General features: G+C 40.7%; 2 protein-coding genes across 4 annotated transcripts; both read left to right on the top strand.

Annotated features, from left to right (window-relative positions):
• Window positions 1–1,473: 1,473 nt before the first annotated feature.
• LOC115491258 (killer cell lectin-like receptor subfamily G member 1) lies at window positions 1,474–4,536 on the top strand. Of its 3 annotated transcripts, none has more exons than XR_012052969.1 (6): window positions 1,474–1,594; window positions 2,254–2,352; window positions 2,676–2,858; window positions 3,264–3,418; window positions 3,625–4,040; window positions 4,149–4,536. XR_012052969.1 is itself a non-coding variant. In XM_072922234.1 (6 exons), the coding sequence occupies exons 1-6, from the start codon at window positions 1,525–1,527 to the stop codon at window positions 4,297–4,299; spliced, it is 768 nt and encodes a 255-aa protein (XP_072778335.1). In that variant the 5' UTR covers window positions 1,474–1,524; the 3' UTR covers window positions 4,300–4,536. The 3 variants fall into 3 exon arrangements, 2 of the variants coding, with proteins under 2 accessions (XP_072778335.1, XP_041567075.1); XM_072922234.1 differs by having other exon boundaries at window positions 3,625–3,734; XM_041711141.2 differs by lacking the exon at window positions 2,254–2,352 and having other exon boundaries at window positions 1,479–1,594; window positions 3,625–3,734.
• A 9,728-nt stretch (window positions 4,537–14,264) lies between these two features.
• Window positions 14,265–23,399, top strand: CDC37L1 (cell division cycle 37 like 1, HSP90 cochaperone). Its single transcript, XM_002193124.7, has 7 exons — window positions 14,265–14,476; window positions 15,723–16,004; window positions 18,289–18,379; window positions 20,311–20,426; window positions 20,708–20,830; window positions 21,592–21,744; window positions 22,662–23,399. Exons 1-7 carry the CDS (start codon window positions 14,372–14,374, stop codon window positions 22,761–22,763), a joined length of 972 nt encoding a protein of 323 aa, XP_002193160.2. The 5' UTR covers window positions 14,265–14,371; the 3' UTR covers window positions 22,764–23,399.
• Window positions 23,400–23,795: the final 396 nt, after the last annotated feature.

Here is a 23,795-nt window from a genome sequence, read left to right on the forward strand (position 1 = left end):
TTGGAGGAAACACTGCTGGAGATCACTCTGTTCCAGAATGTCATGGCACCTCAGAACAGCCTTCAGGGATTCTACAAAGGAGAAGTACGGTTCCCTTCAGCCCATTTAATAAGTTTTTTTACTATAAGAATATTAAAAAAATAAGCATTCTTGCAATTAAGCTACCCAGCTGCAGGGTTTTTCCCTAAAACGTAATTTATTTTGTGTTTTTTAGGGGTTTTTGTAATCACTGGTCACACACCACTGGAGCAGCTGCCTTTGCAGAGGGCAGGAAGGCCGGCTGATAGCAGCTCACCACAAAAACTTTCTGAGACAAAGAAAAGGCTGCGGGGGAAAAAGAAACTAAAAATAAACATGAGAAAATAAAAATATAAAAATAAAAATTACATAAGCACAAATTTAAAATAAATGTATTTTTCCATGACCTAAAAATCTTAAAATAATTTCAGAATAAAATAACACAGTGCTTTTCCTAGTGGGGCCTTTGGGTTCATCCTCTTACTTACCCTATTTCTGGCTGCTGGTATGTACTGGGGCAAATTTCTTCTTTTTTGTTTGCTTTTTTGGATGTCTGAGGAAAAAGCATCATTTTTACCTCTGTAAAAAGGTGTTGTTTTGGGATATTGTGGCACTGACTAAAACCTGGTATTCACACCAAAAAATCCTAAGAAAAGGGAGGGAAAAAGATCATTGTAGGCTGGAAATTGGTGGTTGTACCATGCAGTATTCGAAGAGTCCCAAACTTGGAGGAAACATAGGTCTAGTTGCTGTAAAAGGATACATCAGGAGTGGGAGAATCGGTGTGAAGGTGAGAAAGTCAAAATAAAGTAACAAAACAAAGATCATTAGCAGCCTGCAGGAAATCAAGGTTCTTACCTCTTCCTGGGCAGGAGCTGTGCAACCCTTGACTGCACTGGATCTCTCTGCCTCAGGATAAAACAGAGGATAAATATTGTGTCAAAACCAGCAGAATAAGTCATATGGAGCAATAGGCATTTCAAGTCACTCCCAACCTATATTTTGCAGAAAAAACACCAAATGTTACCTGTCTCCTCCCCATTTGCCTGTGGTCACACTGTTCCAGCTCCTAACATGCTTCAACCGCACAGTCAAAAATCTTATTTAAAAGATTTTTGAAATGATTATTTATTAATTCTGCATTCACAGATGTTTAGCACAACCACCAAACTCACAGATGTATCTGCACCTCCAGGTGTGCCACCTTTTCCTAGCTGCAGGACACCCATTCCCTCACCACCTTCTATTTACAAGGGAAGGGTGCAGAATACATACATACATATATACATACGTATGTATGTATGTATGTATGTATGTATATGTTTGTTTGTATGTATGTATGCATGTGTATTTATATATATATGTACAAAGAAAAAAGCAGATAAAAGCCCCAGCCAATAACATTTCCTGAAGCCAGATGCAGATATGAGTGCGTAGTTCACAAGGCAAGGGGTTGTCCAAGGACAGTGTCACTTTTGGTCTGCTCCTGGGAGCTTCTGAGCAACCATGGCTGGGGAAATAGTTTATGCTGATTTAAGGCACCTTGGGGATGGTTCTTCTATTCAGAAGCATCACAGTAAGTCCTACTTGGGAGGGAAAAGTTTGTTTCAAATTTTGGGAAGATTTTTAGATTTGTTTACTTTAAGGTTTGCTTGCTTCTTCATCTCCATGTTGAGGTTTCCAAGATCATGGAGAACATTGTTGTGGGTTAAATATCTTCTAAGGTAGGATCCTGGCTTGAAAAGATGGGAAAGAGAAAGGAAGGGATGGGAGCACGTGACGGATATCTGGAAGACATATTGCTTCCAAGACTCTTCACCTGGGGGCCAAAATGGGTGCCAAGAAACCCAACAAGAGCCAAAACACCTGAATGGAAAGGAAAGCTGCTGAGATCCTGTCTGGAATCCTGGTGGAGATGAGAGCTGGAGTGACATTTGTCTCACCAACTTCCAGCTCTACCTGGAACTCTAAATTAAGCCAATTTCAGATAGTCTCCCATCCCCCAAGCTGGGGAGTGCCCAAGGGTGCTCCTGAGGCTCCTGCAGCCCCTCCTCCACCTGAAAAACCACTCAATCTAGACCACATCAGTGGTGATTTACTTTTTTGGAGGAAGCAAAGAAGCTGTAAACTTCTGCTTAAACTCACCAACTTGACAGAGGGGCTTTTTTTTTTTTTCCCCTCTATCCCCCAGGCTTTTTCATCTTTCATTTTATGAAGCAAATATGTCTCTTTCAGCACCTGCCTTGTGTCCATGGTGGCACAGGCTCCTTCTCATAGCCGGTGGGCTGGGGCAACTCATCCTGCTGGTCCTGGTGGTGGTGCTGAGTGTGTGGAGTGAGTAACCAGCTCTTATCTACATCTCACACTTATCTACATCTCACAGCAACCAGGGAGGGGAAACTGGGGTTTATTTCAGCATTTCAGTCTTTGGAAGGGGCAAGGTTGTCCTGTAGACATGCAACATCACCCATCAAGAATAAACCCATTATGAGTAAACCTGGATTATACCCATAGCTATCAAACAAGGGTGATGAAAACAAACCATGTTTCTCAGGCTGGCTTAAGAAACTGTATGAGAAAATGAAACCAAATTTTGTGGAGTTTGTTGTTTTTTCTCCAAATGGCTGCAGCTTCTTACCCCAGATTACTGTTCCAAGTTTTCCAGGGCTCCCCACAGCCAGTGGTGACAAGTGTTCCGCAGCTAGGCAGTGGGATCCACGGAAGGAACCAGGTGGAGCAGTGCATGTTTTCATCCCTGGTGCAGTATTTCTGCAAGCCCCAAGGAGACAGCCCCACAGCTAACCCCCCCTTCCCATCCGACTCTGCTGGGAGATGCTCAGGTGAGACCTTTGTGGGGGTCTTCTACTGCAACGAGAGAGACCCTTAGACCCTTGGAGTTGTGAGACCACAAGGGTTATTTGACAAAAGGAGTCTTTCAGGAAGAATCCTCTTCTCCATGCAATTTTTGCTGATTCCTCCTCCATGGATGAGCAGCATCAGCCCTAGGGAGGAAGTTCCTTGCCACTCTTCCTCCACCTCCACCAGCCAATAATGTCTTTGTGGTCACCCAGCCTCAGTAACCTTCCTTCTCTCCAATGGCTAGCAAAACCACATAGATGTGAAAAACTCAGCAATGGGGAAAGACCTGGGGTGTGGGATGGAGAATCCCTCAGTACCTTCAGCTGGTGGCTGGGGAATAACCTGACAACCCTTTGGAGTGTCTCATGGCTTTTTCTCATCTTCAGCCTATGCTGGTTGCAAGCTGTGTCCCCAGGACTGGCAGCTCCATGGGGAAAGATGCTACTGGCTTTCTGAGGAATTGGGAAACTGGACTCAAGGTATGAGAAGCTGTGAGAACCAGGACTCCCAGCTAGTGGTGCTCCAGGACAAGAAAGAAAAGGTAAATAGGGAGAAGAAGGCTTAAAAAGGACACAAAAATCCTGATTTTTAGGTGGGCAGGGAAGAAAAAAGTGCCTGTCAACAGGAGGGTTTGGGGGAAATTCATGTCTCAGTGAATTTAGGAGTCAGATTTACTTTGTGAAATTTATTGCCATGAAGCCCGCCAGAGAGAGATCTCAGGAGCAACTGGTCACTTCTATTTTCCAGGAGCACATCAAGACTGTTACAGGCAAGAGCCCACCACCAGTGTGGATTGGATTAAGGTCACATCAGAAGGCCTGGAGATGGGTAGATGACACACCTTTCAACCCCAAAATGTGAGCGTATCCACAGTTTGTTGGTATAAACAGCAGCTTTGCTCCGTTTCAGACCCAGTTCATGTCCTGACCAGTCTCTCCAAGATGCTGGAGTTTATGCAGTGTCTCATATTCCTCCCAGCAAAGCTCTGTAGAACAAAGGTTGGGGAACTGTACCAGAGCTCAGTAATAACCCCACAGCTCCCACCAGACCCATGCAATAACATGGCTTTTTATGCTCCACACATGCTCCTTGCAGATCTTACTGCAGGTACAGCAACTCTCCTCAAATCTGGTCACCCTCCAGCAAGAAATGATGCGTGCATGGTGAGACAGTGGGGGCAGAAAAGGGCAGAACAACCCAAACCCATCTCTCCCCTTCTGCAAGATTTGGAGAGTTTCCTCCTCTTCAGCAACACAATTTTTGTTTTACAGGCTTGGCACCTCTCTGCACAAGATGGATGAAGGGTGTGGGACACTGAGAGCCAAGGACTTTGAAGTTAATAGATGTGATGCTGAACTCAAGTGGGTTTGCAAAAAAAAGCCTTTCCTGCTCTGCTCTGCAACAGCAGAAGATGGAGAATAAGTGATGCCTCCTTCTGCCTCGTCCCAAAATGCCCAAGACACTTGCTGCCAATATTTGGGGTAAAATAGCCCCATCCTCACAGTTACAGCTTTGCAGGAGATTTCAGGGTTTGCAAATCCTCTTCCTGTGAGGATCAAGACCAGTTTTGGGGTCACAGATGAACCTCTGAGCTGGAGAATCAGCCCTCGGGCACAGTGTTGATAGAGTTGTGGCATCAATAAAAGCTTATCAAACCGATTTGTTTCAATTTATTGAAATAACACAGGCAAGAGCACAGGTGGCATATCATGCAAAGTTCTATATAAACATTGCAGATTTCAACTCAAAAAAGCTTTTGTGAGTGGCAGATATTACCTGTATGCATCTCTCCAGGCCCAGCTGAGAGTGTCAGCACACTGACGCAGGCAATTGGGTGGATGTGGGCAGCTGGTTTTGCTTGGTTTTGTTGTTTTTACCAAATTCCCTCCCCACTCTTTTTTTGATCTCCTTCAAATGGTAGAGAAATCGGGAAGGGGAAGGGGAAGGGGAAGGGGTTTGGTTGATATTCAAGAATCCTCTCCTACAAGATCAAAGAGCTCCATCACAACAAGTAAGAACTGAAAGGCAGTTGGGGTCTGGAACAATTATGTTGTTCCTAACTGAACTCAAAAGGAAATACACACAGGAGTGAAAGCTGGGACAGATTATGCAGGAGGAGCACAGAGCTGTTGTGATAGCACCAGGAAAGCCAGGGTCAGCCTGGAGTTGAAACTGGCAACACTTCTGCACATGAAGGGGAACAAAAGAGAATTATATGTGTAGTTGTAGCAAATAGCAAAAGGAATAAAAGGACAACTAGGGAAAATGCAAACTGTTCCTGGATAGGGTAGAGGTGCCAATTTACACATCATACTGGATTTTGTGATGTGAAATAATGCCATTACTAGTTTGTGGAATAAGCACAAAAACCTTCTGAATGAATCAGTGCAAAACTGAGTCCACAGGAAAGATGACCCTCCCTGTTCAAAGCTATTGTATACAGAAATACACTCATATTAATAAAACTGAAGTCAGTTTCATTGTTTCTTTTGCATAATCTAATCTATAATGTAGTGAAAAGTATGAAAATATAATCATTCTCGGCTGCTGTTGCTCCTTTTGGAAACAATGAACCCTAGAAAGAATAGGCAGTGGGAAGCCTTACAAAAATACAAAAATAAAAGACCCTCAAGAGAAGAGTGAGAACAGGCAAAGTGAAAAAAAACAAGGCATGTACATGAGATAAAGAAAATGGACAGAAATCTGGTGTCCCTAAAGGCCACTGGTACAAAGAATCTTGAAAATCTTTTAAGTTGACTGGACCTTTCACACCATCTGTGGATGAAGGTATATAGCTAAACATAATGTTTTGTAATTAGATCTTCTACTGGCCTACCGTGTGACAAACAAATTTAATTGTTAGGATAGCCCATACTTGGCACATTCTCTCAGCACTTCTATATTCTGAAGTGCACAGGAGCATTCCCCATGCTTAAGAGGATCAAAGAGATAGTCAAACTCGAGTCCACACAAAATTGCCACCACCACTCCAGTCCTTCCTTCTTCAGACTGATATGATAAGTACTTGTTTCAGGCAACTTACTGGAAAATAAGGAGAAACTGTCATCACTAATTCTCTATCCATAGCACAACAGGCAGGAGTCAGTTTGCATTCTGGGAACAGAAAGTCTCCTGTGCTCCCTTCATAAAATCCACAGTCATCCCCTACTGAAGGAAGAAAAACACACTATTAAAAATAGCTGTCAGGGTTGTTACATGGAATTGTCATTGCTGTATAATGAAAACTTCATGAATTTACAAATGTGAATGAATGAGAGTGAATGTTCTTGACAGACTACTGCTTGTCTCACGCATAGTGATGCTTCCAGAAGCAGGAGGTAGATGGAACATTAGTGGGCCTAGGAAGTGTGGTACAGGAATGGCACATGTTCCACAGGATTAAGAATTGTTTGATGCTGGAAATGTTTAAGACAGCAGCTACTTTTTAGCGTACTGTCAACCTCTATTGTCAGGGATCATTTCAGTTTGCATTCCTGAGAGCCACAGCAAACAAAACCATGTAAATACAGCAAGCCCAAACCATTTGGTCCTGTATTTGTATATAGGAATACAATATATTTGTATACATATACATTTGAATACAGTATATTTGTATATACAACAACACCAGGAGTTTGTTGCCTGCTTGAGTAAAAGAATAACTATATCTACAGAAAATGGCTTATTCACTATATCCCCAGAACTCTTACTTTGCTGCATCTGGTTACTTTGTTTTCTGAACAGGAAATGAAGAGGATAGGAGATTGGAAAACCACTTATGTTTACCCTGGTTTTGAAAGATTTGGTTTAGCAGAGCACTTATTATTATTATTATAACAAAATTATTACTAATTATAACAGCAGTTATTTGATGCTGTTATTAACTTTCAAAGCATCACAGAGAAGTCAAAATATGTTGGGGATGGACACAACTACAAGATTTGAAGGCACACTACTGTGGCAAGCACATTTACAACACACTACTTATTTGGGTTGTAGAGAATGTCCAGAGTTGTGACAGAGGATGTCATGCTAATGCATATTTTATAAAATATGTATAAGGCATGTGTTTATACACAGATTACTAAATGTTGATCTTGATTTCTTGATGCTTTTAGTACAATTACAGGTTGTCTCACACAGGGAAAAGAATTAAAAAATCTAAACTGCCTACTGCAGGAATAAAATAAAAAAAAAATTATATGAAATTACAGCATTCTAATGTTTGTTTAGCAGACATCACATGGTAGTGTTGGAAGACAATCACCATAATTTTCAAAATGTATTTCCTCCAGAGAGCCAGAATGTAGTAAATGAACATTGTGTAATTTGGCCAGCAAACAGTACAGCATGCAAGCAGTGTCCTACAAAAGGAGGGTGTAAGTATCCATGTATTACAAGCAAAATGGTGATGCTAGTCTCTCAGTGACAAGGCACAACACTCAACAACTTTGGCTTTGATGAGAACATGGCATTACCAGTACACAAACCCTAATCAAATGGGGGACCAGTAGAACTGCATGGGAGTACACCTCAAAGGGTAGCACTGCAGGGGTGGATAATAAAAATTGCACCGATTAACTGACTTGCCTTACATATATGTGCAAATTTCTGTTTTGTTCTAGGATCTCACTGCTTTTGTCTGACTTCAAAGACTGGCATCTGGCCTTCACACTGGTAGCTGTGCAAAGCTGAGTGCAGGTGATGAGGAAGCAAGCTATCCCAGTTACTTTCACAAGAGAAAACATGCCTTATGTTTTATAACATAAAGCATATGTGTGACTCTGCATATGCAGATGGGAAGAAGTAAGGTACCCCAGGTTACCATGACCAGATATAATGTGCCTGGGATTGTACATACTTAAATGAGGGAGATGAATTGTCCTGGGTTATCATAGTACAGTATTGCTAAGCCCTACACCACACTGCCCTTAGCTCTTTTCTTCCTTCAGAAGCCTATTAACTGTGTTCTGAGTAAAGGAGATCAGTGCTGCTCCACACAGGTGGCACAGCCAGACAGAGAAAATACTTCAATAAGCTCCCAGCCCAGGAGGCAAGCTATATGGCACACTGTCAAGTATCTGGCTTAGAAACTTATAGCAGGGGTTTTGCCCTCCTGAGGTGTGACACTAATGGATATTCTGCTATAAAAGCTGCTGCTGCCTTCACTTGGACATGCTCCGTGCCTTTATAGAAACAGGACATGTTCACTTCTAATCAGAAGAAAAACAAACCCTGCAAACCATGCTAGAAGGCTGACAATTTTCAGCAGAAGTTAATAATGAGACTACCATATTTGATCATATTCCAAATTTTATCTTTCTTAGTCACACTGTTTTTCTGCCTTTCTAATGGATCCCAGCTTTACAACAACTAAGGAAAAGCTTTTGTGAGCTTTTGACACTCCAAAAAGAAGGCAATACTAAATTTTCCCATATGAAGTCTGACTTTTGCTGTACCAAGGACATAAGTAGGCACTGGTTCCTCTTGTGAGGCATACATTTTACTTTTGTCAATATATTTTAAATGTAAGAAGTTGAAAGAAGATATTATACCCCACAGTACAGTAAGTAAGCCAAATCTCAAAGCTGCATATTTTTGCAGAGCCAAACAACAAGAATGAAAACAGATTATATTTGATGGATGAAGAATATGTCACTATTATGCAGAATAAAGAATAGATATTCTAAAGGGCCAGAATATGCTGGTGATATTATTAAATCCTTTGGCATTATTTTAAAGAGTGTCATCCCTTTTAGAGGTATTACTGATCAGTCTTTTCTGTCCTGACATACAGAAAAAAATATGCTATACCAAGGGCACAAACAAGCTTTATACACTACACCTAGTTATCTGACACCACGATATCCACAAAGCTTGTACGAAAGTAATCATACAAGAAAATGAGCAGTCTTTGTACTAAGCCAGATCACCCTCTTTTTTTGCCTTGTTTAGGCTTTTATTTAGAGCTAACAATAGATTATATCAATTTAGTCTTTGCATCCTCCTTCTTCAGTATCACTGATGTTTTTGAACCAGGAATAATATCACAAATTACCCTTTAATATATCAGCAACTCTTCAAAGCATAAAGCAAAAAGGAAATGGAAAGATAACTATCTGAAGCAAAATATCTTGAAAAATAAATACTAAATGTACAAAAAATATTTGTTACACAGGGAACATTGAGTATATTTTGAATTTGCTGTAACAGAATAATAACCAATTTTAGTAAATAGTCTGCAGTTTTAGAACCTACATGAATGCTCCATAATCAGTAACCTCAACAATAGCACTCATCTGCCACCCAGTGTCCATTTGCCTTTTTCCCATCTTACAAGAATGCTCAATATGAAGCCTGAAGATGACTATCTAACAAGAGAAACTTTACATTATTGTGTTCTGTTGAAGGTAACTAGAAAACTAGACTCCTATAAGAAACAAGAAAATTATGGTGAAGAAACTAAAGCATCATGACTGATCCTAACAAATTATTCAAATCAGAAAAGAAAAAAAAATTTTCTTCTCAAATGTGTACCCACAATATACAAGAAATTATGGAGTAGAAAGAAATACCAGTAGAGGAGATCCTTAAATTTATAAGGGAGAGAAAGCTAGGTGGCATGACATAAAACTAGCATCTTTAGTATCCTGAAAAATATCCAAGATAAATATTTACTTGCCTATTTTCTGAAGACACAAAATGAATTAATTCAAATTTTATTGCATAAAGTGGGAGATGAAAAACAAACTATAGCAGGGTGGCTGAATGATAGAATAGATTTACTATTTACACCTGGGACAGTAATCAAAATCTACCCTTACAGAAAGGAATGGAGGAAGGACAGCAAAGGAATCAGAAGAGTGGACAAATGATAGACGAGAAAGGAGATAGATGCAGACCTACTTTCCACTTTGGTCCCTTGAGTATTTGTTCTAATATTATTATTATTATTATTATTATTAGAATAGACACACACATAAAATTAGTATCAGGACAGTCAGTCTCTGTGATTGAAACACTTGATGGATTTACAATCTATCAAGACAATGGGACAGTCAGGGGCTTCTTCTTGAGCTTCTGTTGATTTTACAGGAATGGCTTGCTCCAGAAGGACAAAACCCTGAAACCCTTATAAGACAAAGGAATTCCAAGTGAATTAAAGCTTGAATTAAAGATTGAAAATATTTTAACAAAACGTGTGCTTCCATAGGTATGACTGACTGTTGAAAGTCCAGTAGCAATGGCAAAACAGAATGCAGACAGGCCATTGTTATAAATTTTTTTTCCTCTCCCCCATCTGCCTACAAGCAACAGATTTTGGCTTTTAAAAGACTGCCTAACTATTAAATGTGACATGACTTGTCACAGACTTCAAAATGTAAAATTGCTGATAGAAAAATAAAAAGCACAGTGTCAGGTTAGCCTAGTGTGTCACACTAGGTTTTAGAACACAGCCTGTCCTAAGAATGGAAAAATCATGTAATTGATTTGTGGGGAGCTTGCTTATAAAGACTGACATTCAAAGGGCTCAAATAAGTGCAACATAAAGGGGGACCAACCTGTACCAGGTCATGCACTCTGGAAAGACAGTCAGAGAAACAGACTCACTATGTGACTACATGGATCTACTTTTTCAATTTTAATTATCAGCTATTCAAACATCATACTTACTTTCTGCATTTTGATTTTTGTAGCAGGATCTAAAGCACCTTCACACACCTTTGGGAAAACAGTAAGAAGTAAAGAAATTCATTAAACAAATAAGCATTCACAGGAACACTTTAATACCTATTCAAAATAATTCTCGTATATTTTGCCGAGCCACCACTGAGCAAATAACTTAGCAAATATTATATATTACTGTGTACTTTATGATGTGGTTTGCATTTTTAAAGTTATGCACAGTTCTGGAAAAAAACAAATCTGAAAATTCATATTCATTCATATTGGCATCAACATCAGAACAGCCTGGAATTTGTAGGGAAAAAATACCAGGTTCACAGTACCCTAAGTGCAATTCTTTGTACTGTAAACCAGAGGAACCACAAGTACACTTAGGAAATATATTTTTTTAAAACATGTGAATTCTTTGCCAATCCTAGGGGACACATCCTGAATTAAAAGATTAAAACCTGTAACTCTAAACACCTTAAAGGACAGTAATTTTCTCATTTAGGCAAATGAGAAAATGTAAGGAAGTTTTCCTTTATGTTTCTGTGTATTATGTAAAGCATGTATGAATATCTTATAAAAACAAAATCAGTTGTCACCTGTGAAATACCTTTTAAGAAACAAATTCAAATGCATTTGTCTGCCTTTAGCTCTTGTCTATTTTACTACAATGAATTATGTCTTATTCAAATACTCTTTGCACACCTTGGAGTGAAATTCTGACCCCTTTGAAGTAAATAGGAATTTAACCACTGATTTTATTTGGGCATTAACATCAGATATTCTACCCATCTAGAGAAGATGCATTAAGCTGCATTCCTCTTGTTTTATTAATATTTGCTACTTTTTTTTTTTTTTTTTTTTTTTTTTTTTTTGTGAAGGCATCACCTTCCTTCTTCAAATGACACCAGTGTTTTCAGACAAAATTTTATCAAATCTTTTTTAAGGAGGGCTGACCTAAGCCATGTTTTCTCCAAGAAAATGTGCTGCTTCACTGTTTGTCAACACCTAATAATGAAGGTCACAGGCTCAAAAAAACCCTAATCTGTGGTAAGACAAAATATGAACTTACCTAACAAGACTTACTTCATGTGAATTACTTTATTCTTAGCATAAGTAAACATGAGAAACTACTCTTCTGTTGTAGTAAGTTGTATTTCCCACTTCAGGTCATAACATGGCTGTGAGGTTTTATCGCATAGATATCAAACAGTAGTGTTAGAGTTGTGTTTGCCTAGAGACAGGGAAAAGGCCTTAATGAGAATTATACTTTAGTCTGCATGTGTAGTTCTCCACTTGTGTCAAGGACAACCACAGGGGAGAGAAAAAGCAATCACGCTACTACTACAAGAAAAGCCTCTTGCGAGCCAGATGTAAACAATTTTACAGAAACACACAGGTAGTAATCTGAAAAACAATCAAGAAGACTTTGGATCAAATAGATAAGAAATATACTGTTCCTCTAAACTAATTGCATTCCTCTTTTGCAAATGGCTTTAGCATGGGCTTGTTTGTCAATAGACACAGCCATGCTGTCTTACACCATTTTTTAAAAAACAATCTTCAAATACAACATACATTAACACACAGTAAGGTACAGGTAGAACACTGAGACTCATCATCAGTTCCACGTGTTTGAGTGACATGTGAAAGGGCACCAAAATCACTTGCCCCTTGTTTATTTAGAGCTTCCTTTACATCATGTCTTCCACACAGACAAATCTTAACAATGATAGCCATATTATAATTAGGGTATCATACTGATCCCAGATCAGTCATATTTGAATCAAAATAACTTCAATTACCCTCATATAGATTGCTGCTATTACTGATATTAGGTAAGAATTGCCCATGTGGGAGATGATCTCTCATTATCATTTATGCAAAGTTCCAGATCATAAAATCTTAAAGAAATGTGAAGTTCTGTTTGAGGAATGGACCTAATAATGCACCTTATTATGTTGAGGAAAACATGAAACAAGAATAACTTATTACTTGTAAAGGGAAATAAGATTGCACCTGAATTACATCTTACACAAGGCTTGAGACATCAGTTTCTAGCCCAAGGCATGCAACAAACCAAAGTCACCTTTTCAAAGCACACCTTATGAGACAACAGAGGGGTAACAGGAGGAAGGCATTAATTCTGCCTTTTTGTGTTGATCCAGGATGCACAAACTGAGAAATATGTCGGTTTCTCAGCCAGAAACACACCAGGAAAAATAACCTTATGAAAGAAAAGGATACTTTTACATGAAACTCCCTGGTCTAATCTTAGGCATGTGCACCAGCCCAAGTCTGCAGGACCCTATCTCAGAAGGGACCAGTGGCCCTTGGCTTTATTGCTGATAACCTCAAAAGGGTGCCAGGTAAAGAGCTATCACTGGGAGTTCTCTCATTTTGTATTTTTGACTTTTATCATCCCATGTAACAGGGACTAAATTTCATAGGCCTTAGCATTATACAGAAACATTTGATTACAAGAAAAGGAGTGAAATCCATAATTTTTTTTCTTCTATCTGGTGACAACTGTTGTGGAGCAACATACTAGTATTATCCCTTTGGCCACAGCAATAACACCTTTATTAAATGAACAACACACAGCAACAGGTCCCCTGCCTTCCAATTTAATTGAAAGTTTTCCTGGCGTGTTTTTTCTAGCAGACTTTACACCTACAACCCCCAAAGAAAGTCAGCGCCTCCTGTTTGGAGGAAGAGCTAAATAGCCAATCTATGGGTAAAAAAGTAGGACTACAACGAAGGCACATTTTAACCTCATTATATGCTAGCTTCCATTCCCAGATGACAGCCAAGCTGCTAAAACACCCTAGACAGCACCCGAGGAGCTCTTAGGACTAAAGGATCGTGTATACACACACACAGACAAACACAGACACACAGACACACACACAGACACACACACACACAGACACACACACACACAGACACACACACACACAGACACACACACACACAGACACACACACACACAGACACACACACACACACAGACACACACACAGACACACACACACACAGACACACACACACACAGACACACACAGACAGACACACACACACACAGACACACACACACACACAGACACACACACACACACAGACACACACACACACACAGACACACACACAGACAGACACACAGACAGACACACACAGACACGGCGTAGTTTTCCCAGCGCCGTGCGGCAGCCTGCAGGACAGTGAGCGGCCTTCCAGCGGCACGGAAAAGGCAGGGTCAGGGAAAGTCATAGGGACAGGCGAAAGGCACAGGACAGGGGCAGCGGCAGGGTCAGAAACAGCAACGAGAGCACGGAAAAGGGCGGCAGCCCGGTCACGGGCAGGGGCCGGGCCGGAACCGCGGCAGAGCCCGTCCCGCCCCTCCACCGCCTCTATCGCCGCCCCTCCGCCGCCTCTATCGCCGCCCCTCCGCCGCCTCTATCGCCGCCCCTCCGCCGCCTCTATCGCCGCCCCTCCGCCGCCTCTATCGCCGCCCCCCCGCCGCCTCTATCGCCGCCCCCCCGCCGCCTCTATCGCCGCCCCTCCGCCGCCTCTATCGCCGCCCCTCCGCCGCCTCTATCGCCGCCTCTATCGCCGCCTCTATCGCCGCCTCTATCGCCGCCCCTCCGCCGCCTCTATCGCCGCCCCTCCGCCGCCTTTATCACCGCCCCTCCGCCGCCTCTATCACCGCCCCCGAGGCGCACCCGCCCCTCGCCGTGCCCGCCCCGCCCGCCGCGCCAGCGGCGGAAGTGTCGCTACCCCAGTTCCGGCAGCGGGTCGAGCCGCCGGGACGGCTCGGGGCATGGCGCTGTGGCTGCCGCACTCCCGGGACGGCGGCGCCCCGCAGGAGGAGGACCAGGAGCGGGCACAGGACGCCGCCTTCCGCCAGCGCTTGTCAGAGGTGCAGGTACGCCCGCTGCCCCGCCCGGCTGCCCCGGCCGTCGCTCCGCGTCTGGCGGCCGGGGCGCGGTGTGGGTCGGTGCGGGCGGCGCGGCCCGCGGGGGCAGCGGGGGGACCGTGTCGGGACGGGGCCGTGCGGGGCCGAGGGCCGGCGGGGCAGGCGGGGGCTGGCGGGCCGCCCCGGCTGGCAGCTGCCCCGTGGGCAGGCGGTGCGGAAGAAGCGGGGCTGGAGCTACCCCAGCGGCCCCGTGCCCCAGCAGCAGACAGGTGGGCGGTGTGCTTCTCTGCTGGCCAGGGCCAGGCGGCGATTTATCAGCGCGTTGTAAGGAATTCTGTGCGGTCTGGCAAGCAGCTGCCATTACGTTACTTTCCCAACGGTGGAATTTTATTCTTGTTACTGCAGAAATAAAAATGCTGTAATTCCTAAAGTTGGAACGCTAAGTTTGATTTACTTGTGTTAAAGTTTCCTCCAGATAATCTTTCACCACTTGTCCTTCGTGGGCCCCTACTAGAGGCTGTCAGCACTGCAGATTTCATAACGTGCAGTTGAAGGCTGAGGAACTAATGCATATGGATGCGTTTTTATTCACTCTTGGTGGGAAAGGCTTGGCATATTACTGAATTCTGAGCACACAAGTAGAAACAAAATAAATAGTGTTGTTTAAGATGTCCTTTTTCTCTCCCAGCTATGACTGGTGACATCCTCAACAGATTTGACCTAACGGAGCATGTGTTTGTGCTGGGCCTTGGCCACTTTATAACTTAAATACCACTTCCTGTGCCAGTTCGAGAGAAGATGTTGGCCATGTTTAGGTACTTATACTGAAATGCAGCAGTTACGTTACTGTTGTGATCTGACATCATAAACCCAATACTTTCTTATCAGGACTGTGTATTCAGATTATTCTCGCACTTGGCTGTTGCTAATGTTCCAGCCCTAAGATAGCCAGAGGGATTTCAGCTGTGTCAAAAGTATTTTTACAGTCTAGAGACTATTACTGATAGCAGCACATGATCCATGATTTTGCAAATACACTTAATAAGGTTAAGGTGACTTGAACTGGAAATCTCTTTCTGGAAGACATAACTGTACATTGCCATGCTTCATCACTTCTGCTGTTATAATGCTGCATATCTAAGGTGCCTTCCAGGTGCATTATTATTAGCTTTGGGATTTAGGCCAGTCTGCTTCTATAGAAACTGTAAATCAACAATTTTCTCTCCATAAATAGCATGTCTGATTTTCTTCACAGACATACAACCAAGGGATTGAATTAGCCTGCCAAAAAGAAAGAGAGTTTGTGAAGCACTCTGTAGAAAGCACATGGAACCTAGCAGAAGCCCAGCAAAAATTTGGTAGTTTAGCACTGCATAATTCAGAATCCTGTGATCAGGAGTCTGCTCAAGCAAGGACTGAAGCTGCTGAGTTGAGATGGAGAGAGGAAGAGTGGAGAAGAAAAGAAGAAGCACTAAACCAGCGGGAACGACAGAATCTATGGAATACAGATCCTGTTAGTAAAGAAGTTTTTAATAAGGTACGACCTACATCATTGTGCATGGAAACAAGTGCTAGCTTCTTTTGTTCATTTTAGTTGTTACTAATCTCTGAGTGTCTTCTGTGTCTTGTACAGAACAAAAACACAGTTATGTCACTCACCTCTGTGCCTGGGAAGGTCATGCAATAGACCCTTTTAGGAGCTGTGCTCAGGCACATGTAGGACAGGGAGGGGTTCAGGACAGCCAGCACAACTGCACCAAGGGCAGGTCCTGCCAGGCCAATTCAGTGGCCTTATCAGTGACCTATGACAAGGTGATGGCATCAGTGGACAGGTGAAGGCTTACAGATGTAATTTATCTGGACTTTTGCAAAGCCTTTGATGTGGTCTGCTACAACATACTTCTCCCTTAAACTGGAGAGAAATGAATTTGGTGAGTGGACTGTTAGGTGGATATGAAAGTAGTTGGTTGGTGGCATGCAAAGGGTAGAGTCAATGGCTCAGAGTTCCAATGGACACTAGAAGCCAGTGGTGTCCTTCAGGGGTCTGTACTGGGACCACTGTTATTTAGTATCTTCATTAAGATTAAACAGAGGGATTAAGTGCACTCTCAGCAAGTTTGCAGATGATACCAAGCTGAGTGGTGGTAATCAGACTTAAAAGAAGCCTTCGAGGAGGACCTGGACAAGATGGAGAAGTGGGTCCATGGGGATCTCATGTGTTTTAACAAGGCCAAGTGCAAGGTGCTGCACCTAGGTTCCCCCATCTCAGCACAGGCTGGGGATGAACAGATCAGAGCAGCCCGTCTGAGAAGGACTTGGGGGCGCTGGACTTGACCCAGCCATGGGCACTCACAGCCCAGAAAGCCACACGTGTCCTGGGCTGCATCCAGAGTAGTGTGGGCAGCAGGGCCAGGGAGGGGATACTGCCCCTCTGCTCTGCTGAGACCCACCCCCAAAGTAATGCACCCAGTTCTGGGGTCCTCAGTTACAAGCAGGGCGCCTGTTGGAGCAGCTCCAGAGGAGTGCTGCAGAGATGATCAGAGGGCTGGAGCACCTCTCCTATGAGGGAAGGCTGGGAGAGCTGAGGTTGTTCAACTTGAAGAAGAAAAGGCTCCAGGGAGCCCTTATTTACCTTCATGTGATCTTTCAGTACTTAAAGCGGCTTTATAAGAAAGATGGAGAAAAACATTTTTTATCACAGCCTGTGGTGACAGGACAAGAGGGGATGGCTTTAAAATGAAAAATTGTAGGTTTAGATTGGATGTGAGGAAGACTTTTTTTATTATTAGGGTATCAAGACACTGGAACATGTTGCTCAGGGAAGTTGTAGATGCACAGTCCCTAGAAGCAACAGGGGTCAGATTGAGCTGGTCTTGGAGCAACCTAATGTTCTTGCCAGGGCAGGGAGGATCGAAACTCTGTGGTGTTTAAATGTCCCATCCAACCACGAATATGAAACTTAGTTTGCCTCTAATACTGTCTACTGAAATACAAATTATTTAGCATTAACACTTTTCAATAGTAGGATCTCATCTTTGATTTCACAATTTAATTTCAGCAGCTATCATTGCCTTTTACTGAGCCAAGCCAGACACAGTCAGGTGATAAATGTGGTCAGCTTTTTATGAAGGGTCCCTTCAGGTGCACAGCATACCAAAATACACACTGAAAAGTGCACCAAAGGTGCACATGTGACATAGAGCAACTACAGTTTTATAAGTGTAACAAATTAGCATAATTAACAAGAATGCCCAATTAGAAACACAGATGTTGAGGTAATTCCCCCTCTTGGTTAAACTCTCTTCTAAAGCCCCCATTCCTCTCTAGTTCTTTATGGGAGAAGAAGTTCTTTATGTTGTCCTTAGTCTCAGAAGAAACTAGATTAGGATTGAGCTTTTGGGTGTGTGTTTTTTCTTTCTTGCTAACTGAGTAGGTATAATTCTAGCTATGAGTCTGTATAGTTATACAATAACAGGCTACGGAGCTACAAATATACATGAAGAATAGATGAAAGGAAAAATCAGTTTGGTATCACTATCACATCTCCTAATTTCATTGATTTATCTGATCCAGGCTGCAATGTACATGATTCTCATGACTAACACATCAGTAAGTTCCTATCTGAAAACAAGTTTTTCAGACTAACTTCGAAACTCTGTTACTAGGTAACACACTTTCTGGGAAAAAAAAAAAATATGATACAACTCTAAAATTAGAACATAGCCGTTTAAACAGTAACATATTAAAGTATAATAAGTCCTTTATATCACTAAACAGTATGTGTGGAGTTTATGTGATAGTACAATCTTTCTCTTCCTCAGAGCTTTATTAATCAAAAAAGAAAAGAAATTGAAGATGAAGCTGTGTCTGAACCACTTATGCAAAAACATGAACAAAAGATTAGACACTTCGGTGAGTCTTTTTCCAGCATCTTGTGGTTCCTACAGAATCTGTGTTAGTTTGCTCCTTCTTGTACCGAATGAATGCTAATAAATGAAAGACCTAAATGACAGACTGTTCAGTTTTATTTTATCAGGACTCAAGGGATATTCCATGTCAGTGAGAAAAGGCAGGGACATTCCTGGACGAATAGGTCATGTATATAAAAGTGCATGGGTCATCCATGGCGCTCTCCTTTTTTAAAGGTGATGAAATGAAATGTTTTATTAAATGATTTTCTGTCATCTGTTAATCTATAAGGGTAATGGCTGATTAAATGGACTGTTTGTTAACACCTACACTGAGAGTATTTCTGCTCAGAATTGCGTGTTTAACACTATACTTAGTTATCCACTAGGTGTCACTTTAGCTCTGTCGTAGTTGTTAAACCCGATTGAGCACAAAGCTGATCTTGTAACATAATCTAAAATTTTTATGGTTCTCGGAAGTGCTTGCCATTGAGGTGGTTTCACGCTATAGTATAGCCATATTTGGAATTCTAGAACAATCAGGAATGAGACTAGGTTGGAAAAATTCTGTTGTTCTTACAAAGACGTTTTTACTAAGTTTTTTGGCCTCTGAGGGGCTTAAAGCTATTTTTAAAAAAGGGCTTTCTGCCCTGTTAGCCTTAGCAAGCCTGTCAAGTATCAAGTAAAGGCACAGCACTGTCAAGAGTATGTAAATAATAATAGATACAGGTTCTCTTAAGTGCCTTAACTGTTCAGTGTAATGATACTGGAATTAGAAAACATCTCTCCTGCTGTGCATTTCAGCAGGTAAAAAAAGAGGAGGCTATCTTGTAGGCTTCCTAGCTGAAAGTTGGGTGGAATTACTCTTTGTCTAAATTCAAATTAGACTGTTAAAGAAGCAACCTTATTACAGAAGGTAACTTTTTTTTATACTTCCTGAGTTCAAAGCCATGCTATTAGTTTAATTTGTGATACATAAATCCATTGTAGAAAGCCACAGTACATTAATGCTTTCTGAAGTCACTTGTTCCATGCTAGCTGCTGCAAAGGGGCAGTGTGGACTACGCTATATTGCATGAGTCCTGCTTCTGGATCCTCCTCCGGCTTCAAAGCAGTGAAGAACTTACACAGAATAACTCGAGAAATACAAGCTATTGGTTTCTCTTTCAGCATGTTTGCTAGAATTAAGATTAGCTTAGGTCATTACCATTACTTAGCCCAGTTACATGCTGATAGGTGAAGCTGCACATCTGATACCTGTTGCCAATGATGACTGTCAGAGATACTTGAAGGACAACTTTAAGAAATGCTATGAGTATTGAGTTCTGATTTTTACATTCAGCTTGTTACCTGAAGGTAGCGCCATGATACCACAATTCAAAGTTCTGATTAACTTTGCAATACTGGTGTGGCATTGTTTTTTGAGATCAAGCAGTTTGTATAATTAATTTGAATTTTCTAAAAATCTAGCAAACTTTATGTTAGAAGCACTTTAATTTTTGACAGGTTCTGTTTACAGGTTCTGTTATTTGCATCTTTATTTGCAAACATTTAGAGGACTTGTGTTTGTTAGAATCACTTAGTATAAATCTTTTTCCATAAACTTTTTAAGATCTTTGGTGTTGTAACTATTAGATATCTACACCACTTTGTTTGCTTATGAGAACTGATTAAAAATAAATTGTCAGTATTACTAGAAGTGCATGACTGTTATAATCTACTTTTAGTATCTTCAAAGTCTAACTATGCCTTCTAGTAATGCTTTTTCAGCATTGGTTAGATGTATAAATAAAACCCCCAAATTTAGCTGCATGCTGCCATTCTGAGGTTAGTAAATTGCAAAGTTATGTATATTTGGAATCAATGCAAGTAACCTCCTTGCTGCATTGAATAATTTTTCTGTTTAGAATATCTTAACTGTGTTTCTCTTATTAGGCATGCTGAGCAGATGGGATGATAGTCAAAGGTTTTTGTCTGATCACCCATACCTTGTATGTGAAGAAACATCTAGGTATCTCATGTTGTGGTGTTTTCATCTAGAAGCTGAACAGGTATGAATGTGTTTAAATCTTTGGAAGCACACATTTTCCCATTTGCGCAGCAGAAAGGTGACCAAGTTTATTAGCTGTTTAACTATTCTTCCAGCCCTCTCTGCTTTATAATGAATTGTAACCTTTATGTCTAGTTATAGCTAATTATGAGTCCTCTTGCTTCTGTAAACATTGGTTCACATCTGCTTAGGAACTGGAACAAAGGAAATTCTGCTGAATTTTAGAAATGTAATCTCAGGAAACTTCTTTAAATCAGAACTTCAACTTTTTTTTCCCCTCAGAAAAGAGCTCTGATGGAGCAAGTAGCACACCAAGCAGTTGTAATGCAGTTTATTATAGAGATTGCCAGAAGCTGCAATGTGGATCCAAGAGGATGTTTTCGTCTCTTTTTCCAAAAAGCCAAAGTAAGTCAGTTTGGGTAATAATGTAAGAAACTCTTGATACAATACAGGATACAAGTGTTTTAGAGACTGTTTCTTCCTAACCATGTGAGGATAAATAATTTGTTGACTGATTTAGGCTTATGGGAAAGTGTTTTGTTAGCAATTATTTTCTAGACAGAATACTTTGTTATAATTCCAGTTCTGAAAATGAAAGGTTAGTGGATTTTTCTTGTTGTAGGTGGAAAGCAAGATGCAGGTGGGGGACAGCAGTTGTTTACAGATAAGTAATAACTAAGTAACAACAGCAAACACTGACTGGTGTGACTATTGACTAATTACATGTTTTCAAAGCGTAGTTACATATTGTCACAACTTTTCCATTTCATCTGCCCTTTACAGTGAGGCAGATATATAAAGAGTCCCTTTCTCATGACTGAAATAGGGCAATCCAGAGCTTTGCAGGAAAAAGGTAGGAAAACCGTAGACTCTGTTCAGTTGTTCAAGATTCTAATGGATCTTAATATTGTTGAAAGGCTAAAATTAAACTTAGTTTTACATGTTCTCAGATAAATCACCTACTTATGTATATAAATTCTACAGATTGTCTTAAAAAGAAAACTACATGAAACGTAATTTTAAATTGACTAACATTATTCCCGAGTTGTTCACCGTTGTTATTCCCCTAAAGGTCTAACATAATGGATATTTTTCAGCACTGTCTAAGCTTACAATTCAAAAGTAAATATGGCTAAAGAACAAATAGTTCATTTTTCTCTTTGTAGACAGGAGAAGGCTACTTTGAGGCCTTTAAAAATGAACTTGAGGCATTCAAGACAAGAGTGAGAGTCTGGTCACAGTCACATGGCTTTCAAACTATGTTGCTCCATGATCTCAGTGTCAGTCCTGGTGTGGGAGAGTGGACATCTTTTTTACAGGTAGGTTTATTATTTCCAAAATTTATTTTAACTAAAGCAGGATTAGGTCCTGCCTAGAGAAGCTATACCTTTCTGATATATAAAGAGGATTATTTCTTGAATTGCTAGTGCTTGGGATATATCATGCGGTGTTATTAATATACAAGGCATTTATGGGCTTTCTTTTTACTTGCTGGAATTCACAGCATGAGCATAAGGTCAAAGTATATGTTTGTTCATTGCTTTAACATTTTCATGCCTAAAATAAACACTGCATGATGAAACTGATCAGATCCTAGAATTGTATTCCCAGTCATCACCATGAGTAATGTAAAACCATGGGGTCAAGTAAGTTACAGAATCATAGAATGGTTTGAGTTGGAGTGGACCCTAAAGATCATCTAGTTCCAAACTCCCTGCCATGTCAGGAACACCTTTCATAGACCAGACAGCCCCATCCAGACTGGCCTTGAACACTGCCAGGTACCCCACAACTTCTCTGGGCAAGAGAAGTCAAGTCTAAGGAAAGTCTCCCTTTGTGATAAAGTTATGGCCACATTCTGGAATGATGAAGCAACTTAAAAGATTGTCAAAAATTATGTATTAGGAAAAGAGTCACAATTGAAAGTATTTATTTGAAATAATTTGATTAAAGTACTTCTCAGAGGTAGATAAAACAGCTGGATTTTATATTAATGTGTAGTTAGGTGCTAGAAATATTAAGACCAAATACAAGCTATGCTAGCAAATTTTTTAAATTCTTGACACAGGGACACAATACTGGTTAATGATGTTTACAGATCTTACTTCCTTTCTATTGTAAATTTGTCTCCTCATAAGATGGACAATGCAAGCAGTCTTTGTTTCCTCTCACTCTATTTCTCCCTCTGTCTATACAATTGTGGAGCATTAATCTGTCAGTGTTTCATCTGTTGCAGAACACAGGAGATCTACAAGGTTCCATAAACACAGATGTCTGCAGTTTCAACTCTGTGATACAAAGAGATGAAGAAGAATCCAAAATGATGGACACATTATAGTACTTCTAAGACTGAGGCCAAGTACTCGTTTATTTTCCCTTTTTTTTAATTTTTTTTTTTTTTCCAAAGAAACAAACATGGCTATTTTCTTGACACTTATTTTTCTGGGTACTGCACTTTATTTTTTGTGTCAGATTTTTGTTGTTTTTATTTGTTTTGGGGGGGAAGAACTTTGAAGGGTGGGTAATTAAGGAAAAACTTGTAATATTGTTTGAAATGTGCTGCTAGGTTTATAGTTGTCCTTGAAGAGCAGGGTTCTGATATTGCCGAATGTGAAACTGGATGTGTTTTCTGCTACTAACCTTGCCTTTCATGATTTTAGGAATTAAACATCTGCACAACTACAATGTTTACAAGAAGCAGCAGATTCTTGGTAGTATCTGCTGTTGTCTTACTACAGATGTGGATATGTTTTACTCTGAATATTGGAGATTGCAACTGTATTCATGCTACCTTGCTGACAGTATAAGCTCTCAAATTTGGTTATCACTAATAGCAATAAATCAGTATCTGGTAACAGTATTTCTGATCTGAATGGATTAGATTAATACACTGGCTTTCTACCTCTACTAAAGGGGATTTAAATGTTATATTGTACTTTCATTAAACATAACTTGGTTTAATCATAAAACATAAGCAACACTTGTCTGCGAATGAGTGCTGGGTTGTATGATTTCTGGGAGTCTGATTCTCTTCTTGTTCATCAGGCTAACTTAAGATTATTTTTTTTTAAACCAAGTCTTGTTATGGTTGAAGTAATTGACAAAGTGAACTTGTACGAGGGTTAGGCTAAGACCTCTGTTTAAACAAAAAGCTTTGTTCCAGGTCACATAGGGTGAGGTGTCGTGCACTGTTTAAAAGGTATTTCATATACTATTTAACCAAAGTGGGTTTCTGACATTGTCAACTCAAACATTAAGTGGAAAACAATTAAAAACTTCTTGTTTAAGAAGCTGAAAATCCAGATATATTTTTTAGACAAGGCCTTCCACAGAACCTTGCACTCCAAAACTCTACTGTGCTTTTCTAACT

The sequence above is a fragment of the Taeniopygia guttata genome, chromosome Z (assembly GCF_048771995.1).
Source record: "Taeniopygia guttata chromosome Z, bTaeGut7.mat, whole genome shotgun sequence".
NCBI lineage: Eukaryota > Metazoa > Chordata > Aves > Passeriformes > Estrildidae > Taeniopygia > Taeniopygia guttata.